The following is an 8,072-nucleotide window of genomic DNA, read 5'->3' on the forward strand; positions in this document are numbered from 1 at the left end:
ACAGGTAAGCTTTTGATGAAGGTGACAAGGACCAAGAATCGATTGTACAAGATTAGCCTGAAGATAACAAGTCCCGGTAAACGAGCTACCAGTGGAATGAAGAATTTTGCAGGTAGGGATCTTCAAAGTATTGGGCTGAAAGAAGACAGGCCGGTTACGAGTCAGATTCCAATCAAAGATCCAAGTTCCAAAATTCAAAGTCCAAATAAGAGTGTTCAAGAAACTAAACACGTGGTCAAGAAAGAGATTCAAAACCAAGGGAAGGCGTCTAATGATCAAATGAAGCAAGTGTGTCTTATAGCCAAGTGGAGCCGAAAGAACATTGCAAGAGATCATGAAAAGCCTCAGGAGAATCAAGAGAATGTTGACAAGCGTGAAGTTGAAGACCCGCCAATTCCGAGTAGGAAATTAGGGGGTGAGTCGGCTGACTCGGGTACAACAATTGCGGGGGTGATTATTGGGTCAATTGTTGTTTGGCCAAGTGTAAGGCCCAACCCAATAATTAGGTTTTATTATATTTAGTAATGTCTTGGCTAACAAGTTAGGTTAGTCTATATAAACCGAGTTATGGTTAGACATTAGAGATGGTGAGGTTGGTGTAACCGAGTTAGGGTTCATTAAGAGTCAAACTGAGTTAGGGTTTGAGGGTTTGTAATCAGTTTTTTGAGTGATATTTTCTGATTAATATAAACGCGAGTTATTCGTTTAATTTGTGTGTTGATTTTCGATACGGGACTTGACGACTTTTACTACTCGAACCCGTACCCAACCTTACCCTTAAGACACAGATGGGTAAGCATTTCGATACCAAAACTCTTACCTGGAACCGAACCCGATTTATACCCAGTAATACCCGAAACCGGGTTTTACAAATACCAATCTATACCCCAAATTACTCGAAAAAGAACCCCAAAATAGTGCAACCTCTTAAAAAACTCAATATATCCTTGAAGAATACCTAGAAAAACCCTAAAAAAACAATAATAGAGTTTTTTCAGTACCCAAAGACAAGGTATTCATATACCCGGTTTTTTGTAGACTATATCCGGTTTCATACCCGACCCTAACCCGGTGCATAAGCTATGGAGTCTAGAGCTAATACGCGGACCCGATCCAGGTATAACTAATACCTGAATTTTCATTACCCAATCAAAATTAAAATTAATCGATGGACCAGGAGATTGGCAGAAAAAATCTAAAATTAAAATTAAATTAAAACTACAACTGACGCCTTGGCTTATCAAAGATCGCTGCTTCTGCAACAGCAACAGCAACAGCAACAGGTTAGGGTTTCTTTTTACAGGTTATTATTGAAACTCTGTTTAGGCCTAAATCCACAAATCTATAAACCCTAAATATATTTCAGAAAAAAACAAGTTATTTGATAGTGCAGAAGCGGCCTTAGCTTCAGCTTCAATTGAGACCGTAATTATTATCTTCTATAAACATATTTTTAAATTTTACAATCATCTAGTAACTGTTGATCATGCTCAGTGATAATGTTAAACATTCGATTGTTGTCCAGGACTTGCTTCGTATTAATTCTATATTAAGAGTTGTTTTATCATTCATTATTGTCACGTCCTTGAAGATTATACATAGCTGTTAAATGTGATTTTCAGGATATATTCAACAACTGAAATTCATCAAACGGAAAGATGCTTTCAGGTTTGAAGTTCATACCCCGTCATCAGATGGATAAAGTAACCCTCTTTCTAATGCTCTTACTTACGGATACCTGTATTATTACAAAAATGCCAGCTGAGGTGCTTCGTTTTCATTAAAATTCTATATAGGCACATGATGAGAAGTCAAGTGATTCGGACACAAGGAAAAGTCACAAAAAGAAAAACAAGTCCCGTCATAGTGAGGACGGATCCGAGAGAATCAAGAAACGGTCTAAAAAGAAATGGTATTCTTCAGAAGAAGATTCATCAAATTCTAGCGAAAGCGATACTGATAGGAAGGCACGCAGGAAAAAGAAAGGCAAGTCAAAGAGTCGTAGAGAATATTCCAGTGATGAGGATGATGTTGTTGAGAAAGAACATACGAAGAAAGGCAAGACAAAATTTTACAAGAATCTTGAAATTACGTTTTTTGTACTTTGAAAGAATCAGTTTGATTAATGATTTCAATATATTGCAGGTGTGTCTAGTTCCGCAAATGATGACAACATTGTAAGGAAAGAAATGGGATTGGAGTGGATGCTTAGACCTAAAGAAGACGTGGGCACAAAATCAGCATTACCTTCGTCTGATCTGCTACAAGAAACAGAAACACCTACAAAGGAGGTATGCTTTTATCTAGGCCTGTGAACGAACACAATGTTCAGTGAACAATTCATGAACTGTTCGGCTTGAAGTTCGTTTAATAATAAACGAATGAACATGAACATATCTCTTTTGTTTATATTCGTTCATTTATGCCCGTTACTTTACGTTTGTTTAAGTTTGCTCTTTTACCTTCCTTAATATACTTAACATATTTTGGCCCATTACAACTTAGTCTAGTTTTAATAACCTTTTTGCTCAATTATGCTCATTCATCTATGTTATGTATGTCCGTGAAATTGTGAACCGCTCATTTATATTGTTAACGAACACGAACATCATCATCATCGTCATCGTATGGTAGGGTCTGAGGAGGGTAAGATGTAGACAACCTTACCTCTACCCCATAGGAATAGAGAGGCTGCATCCGGTGAGACCCTCGGCTCGATTGTAGTTTTGCATCAAGCCTTGGACATAAGGGACATAACACTCAACTATCGGGACACCCCCGATTGGAGCATGTACCATTATCTTTCGGCTATCAACACCACCACATGATGCCTGATTAACCTTCCGCCACTTTTAACGTTATTTTCACGAGATTAGTAAAATATCGTCAAAATTAGTGCAATTTCACTTTTGCCCGCCTGAGGGTTCACACATATATACATAATAAACGAACACAAGCATGGTTCATTTTCTTAACGAACACGAAAAAGAAAACCCTGTTTGTTTAATTGTTCGTGCTCGACCGTTTTCTCAGTTGATGGTGCAAACAAATGTGCTCTGAGAGATTTCTATCCCTAAAAATCCTTAACTTTAATTCTACTTCTCCAAGAATTTCTATCCCTAACCATGTCCTCTGAGAGATTTAGGTCTATCAAATCATATATTGTTTATTAACCATATATTGTTTTTAATTGCAGCTTAAAAAGGTGAACCCGAGAGAGCTGAATCCCTACTTCAAGAATGATGGAAGTGGTTACCCTGAAGAAGAGAAAGAGGGGGAGAGTACTCTGGTGTCAAAATCTGTAATAGGGGATGGAGGTGCCAGCTGGCGGCTTAAGGCCTTGAAGCGTGCACAAGAACAAGCAGCTCGCGAAGGAAAAAACCTTGACGAGGTTTTTCATTTTCCAATAATAACCAATACATTGTCATCTAATACTGATCAAATTACATATCATCGTCATCATCATCACGATGCTAATATTTTGTGTTTACAGGTAGTTGGAGAGCGATGGGGCTCTTTGGGTAAACTAGCGGTTTCTGTGACATCAGCATCTGCTGCACCTTCTCATGCTCACCTTCATGCCATCAAGAACAGAATAAGACAGCAGAATAGAGATCAGCAAAATGTAAGCATTATTATCAGTGTGTAATTAATTAATTGATGGTTGAATTTGTTGTTTTGATGATGTAAGTATGCTTATATGTATTGATATCAGGACACTGAACGGGACAGCACTAAGGGAAAACCCGACCATCATCATTCCAAAATGAGAATGCCGAGACCTGATGATTCATTATCCTGGGGGAAACGAAAAACTCAAACCATGTCGGTCAAGGATGCTGGTGTCATTTCTTCTGCATTGTCCAGCATGCAGAAGTTTACTAATGACGGGAGTTTTATGCAACAATTCAAGTCTCAGCAAAAGCAAAAGGAAGATGATGATTCATGTTCGGATCATGACAGAAATTTAATGTCTGATGTGTCCAAATCTAAAGAAGAATCATCAAGTATGGTAGACCTAAAGCCTGCGCTCAGTGCGAATCAGTTGGCTGCTAAAGCTATGCGGCTACGTATGAAAGGAAAACATGACGAAGCTGACAGACTTCTGGTTAGTTTTCACTTTCACACCATCATATCCTACCTTCATCTGCTTTTATATTTTGGTATTTTTCACAATTTGAAAAATGAAGAAACAAAAAGCTTGGTGTTCGAAAATTTATGTACACACAATTAGAATTAGGGGTATAAACAAGCCAAGCCGCTCGTGAACTACTCTAGATCGGCTCGCTAAAAGCTTGAAACGAGTTGAGCCTAATGAAATCGAGGCTCAAGCCCAAAAACAAGCTTGTTTAATAAACAAGCTCGAGTTCGAGCTTCACGTATCAGGCTCGAGCTGACTCGCGAGTTTTAATTAGCCTATTATTTATATGATTTATATGTAATATACTGAATTTAATTATTTGGTAATTAATCTATGTATAAAATGATGATAAAAGTAACTAAATAATATGTATTATGTTTAAATGTATATTAGTTAATTAATATAAATGATAAACAAGCTGAGTTTGAGCTTGAAAAACTACTTATGAGTCGAGGAGCTATAGAAATAGAGCCTGAAAGGAGCTGATCTCTTGTAAGTTAAACGAGCTGAGTTCGGACTCCGCTCGTTTACCCCTCTACATTGGATTCAATGAGAAGGATAATGAGAAGCATGATTAACACCACAAATAGACCTCCATCATCTTAAATTAAAAGAGATGAACACATGCACATTGTTTACAAGAAAACATTAAGGCTGCTGATAAGTTTAGTTGAGAATAGTGACCATGCATCAAAGTAGCAGTTTTGTATAAAATATTTTAAGATCCATTTATTTAAAATCTAGTTTTGTGATTGATATAAAAAATAGAGTTGCAATGGATTATATGTTTTATATATGAGTGTAAGAAGTCAAGGCTACAACTTTAATCTTCCATGGTGAAATTGCCTGCTTGTAATGTTGTATTGAAGCCTGTTTTCTCTTCATGACCTTTTAGTTCTACCCCACAGTATACTATCGCGAACTGCACATGCAAGGGGCCCTATTCCTCATTTGGTGTTATCTAATTTGTAATTACTTTGTTATTTCAGAAAGAGGCAGAGGTGTATAAAGAGAAAAGCAAAGCAAATACCACAAACATAACAAATTCACAGGGTAATGAAACCACAAGCAGGTAAATTTTCTCTCAAAATCATATGTATTGCAAAAAAAGTTATTGTTTTGAAAATCTCTTATCGAGTGTCATAAACTTGATATTACGGGTGACATGGGCTCTTTTACTCTACAGGTATATTATGCACGGGTTAAAAACTCGTGAAAAGAAGAAAGAAGAAGATGCGGACATGCATGTAGCTCGTTCGATAATGCAAAACAGAAAATTCAGTATATCGGGTCAGGCAGATGATGAATATGATTATGATGACGGGCCTAAGAAAAAGAAACGGGGTAAAGGAGACAATGTTGCTACCAAGTCATCCCGTTTTGAGAAAGGCATTTTAACCCAGAAAGAACGCTGCAACTTTTGTTTTGAGAATCCCAAGAGGCCACGTCATCTAGTTGTAGCAATTGCTAATTTCACATACTTAATGTTGCCTCCATGGCAGTCGGTTGTGCCAGGACATTGTTGCATATTGCCGATGCAGGTTAGTTTTTGTTGACGTAATAATAAGAGTAACAACACTGTTATTGGGCAGGCTTTTACACTTTATGAAAAAAAACTTATTAATTTCAAATAAAAAATATCAGAATTATACAATACTAAAGAGAATATAACGCTTGATTCTAAGAAAAAATTGCCTGATTTCAAATACAAAATGCTCAATTTCAAATAAAAAATATATGAAATAAAAAAAAATTGATTTAGAAAAGTATGGTGGTACTAGTATTTATAATAAAAGTCAACACAAGGAGCAAAATATCTTTTCTACCCTACCAACCTTAATCAACTTCTAATTAATTACAGAACTGTCAAAAATCTAGTCTTAACCATTAAAATGATTTGATCTTGGGCCCAAATTGTTTCCTACTTTCTTAGAGCAACATTATTTTGTACTTGATCCTGCCTCTTTAATAATAATTGGAGTCGTATATAATTTTTTATAACTGTGTAGCATGAGTTGGCTACGAGAAGTGTGGATGATAACGTGTGGGATGAAATACGCAACTTCAAGAAGTGTCTTTTAATGATGTTTGCAAAACAAGAGAAAGAGGTTGTGTTTCTAGAAACTGTTATGGGGCTGGCGAAACAGAGCAGACATTGTATGATAGAATGCATTCCTTTGCCTCCAGATGTCGGTAAACAGGCTGCTCTCTATTTTAAAAAGGTTTGTTTGCTGTTCAACCCCTTCATTCATTTCTGAATTTATTTTATTGAACATGAAAACCGATTACAAACATCCTTGAGATTATTATTTGCACTAGGGGTGGTAATCTTGTCGGGTCGACAGGTTGTCAATAACCTGGGCACACTTAGGGATGTGCATGAAACCGAAAAAACCAATCGGCAACTGAAAAAGCCAAACTCAAAATCAAAAATTGACTGTTTGGTTTTGTGTTTTCGTAAAAACCTATTTTCAGTCTTCATGTAATTAAGACCGAAAAACCAAACTGAGTTTTATTTTTTATTTTAAATGTTAAGGAATTTATAAAATATATTAAATAGTGTAACCCAAATATTTTAGCTTAGATGTATAATAATCAGTTGATGTAAATCCATTATGTTGGGCCAGTTTTTTTTTGTCCATAAATTTCAAGCCCACGTGGTAAAAGCGAATTCTCTTTTTTAGAACTCAAAATTTTAATTTTTTTTTTTTGGTCTGGTTAAACTGACCCATACCGACCGACTCATGCACACCCTTATATTGTAAATGGGTCGACCTTTTTAGTCAAATGGGTTAAACAGGTCACTACTCTAACACGACTTGTTCATTAAACGGTTTAGATATGACAACCCAAAACCTGATTAGTTTGCACACTAATGAAACATTACAATAATCTTTTAGCATTTTCGTGAATGAACCAAAGAAGACAATGAGGATATATGTTGTTTGCAGGCAATTGATGAAGCTGAAGAAGAATGGAGTCAACATAACGCGAAGAAACTAATCGACACAAGTGTAAAAGGGCTGCGACACTCGATACCAGAAGATTTTCCATATTTTCATGTGGAGTTTGGTTTGAAGAAGGGCTATGTTCATGTTATTGATGATGAATCACAGTTCAAAAGCAATTTTGGTGTGAATGTTGTGAGGGGTATGCTTCGTTTGCCTGCAGAAGACATGCACCGTCGCAACAAATACGAGTCCATCGACACTCAGAGAGAAGCTGTAGCTAACTTTTCTCGTGATTGGGAGCCTTTTGACTGGACCAAACAACTCGATTGATTAGTATGTATTCTATCTTTTGTTAACATTATTGTTATTACTGTATGTGCTTTCAGTTTGTAGGCAAATAATTTCCATCACCTGTGACTAAACAGATGTTGATTGGGCTTGGTCAAGCTGTCGGAATTTTCAAACCAAGTAGAGATTTCTTGGTCATGAACCCCTGTGGGATCCTCGGTTTGCAAGCGAGGATTGATTGGCATTCAATCTGCACTTAATATCATGTTTGTGATTGGTAGTGGGGCGATGTAACATGTTTTAAACTGAAACATAACATGTATTTTTTTAGGTATAGAGCTTTTAAAGTAGTTTATTATTTGGTATTATGGTTTTTACATCTTTTATTTGTTTACTGTTTAAACGTATATAAAATGATGTCTAGTAGTCTTGTAGATGCCTAGTGCTAAATATAGGATAGTTTTGTCATAGTTTATAAAATTGCGAAGTCTAGTAGGTTTATGAATCCTATTAAGTATAATATGAGGGTAATTAGTAATGAATGCACTTATATTGCAAGTTTACAAATCAAATTAATTAGTTATGATGAGAATCGAAGTCATCGATTCTGATCTCGTCTTAGGAGGAGCAGGGGAGGGGAGGGCTATGCACAGTTCTTTGAATCAATCGTTGGATGAACTAAAATCGGGTGG

The 8,072-nt window shown here is 36.4% G+C and overlaps 1 protein-coding gene across 1 annotated transcript; it reads left to right on the forward strand.

Annotated features, from left to right (window-relative positions):
- The first annotated feature begins 1,642 nt into the window (after positions 1–1,642).
- On the forward strand, positions 1,643–7,841 carry LOC143599700 (uncharacterized). Its single transcript, XM_077077599.1, is given in 10 exon segments — positions 1,643–1,703; positions 1,797–2,291; positions 3,197–3,391; positions 3,494–3,625; positions 3,716–4,108; positions 5,131–5,213; positions 5,328–5,682; positions 6,151–6,363; positions 7,093–7,425; positions 7,518–7,841. Coding segments are annotated over 9 exon segments (2,241 nt in total). The 5' UTR covers positions 1,643–1,658; the 3' UTR covers positions 7,423–7,425; positions 7,518–7,841.
- Positions 7,842–8,072: the final 231 nt, after the last annotated feature.

This window comes from Bidens hawaiensis, unplaced genomic scaffold, assembly GCF_021521415.1.
Source record: "Bidens hawaiensis isolate Kalapana, Puna unplaced genomic scaffold, B.hawaiensis_p1.1 tig00052515_1, whole genome shotgun sequence".
NCBI classification, from domain to species: domain Eukaryota; kingdom Viridiplantae; phylum Streptophyta; class Magnoliopsida; order Asterales; family Asteraceae; genus Bidens; species Bidens hawaiensis.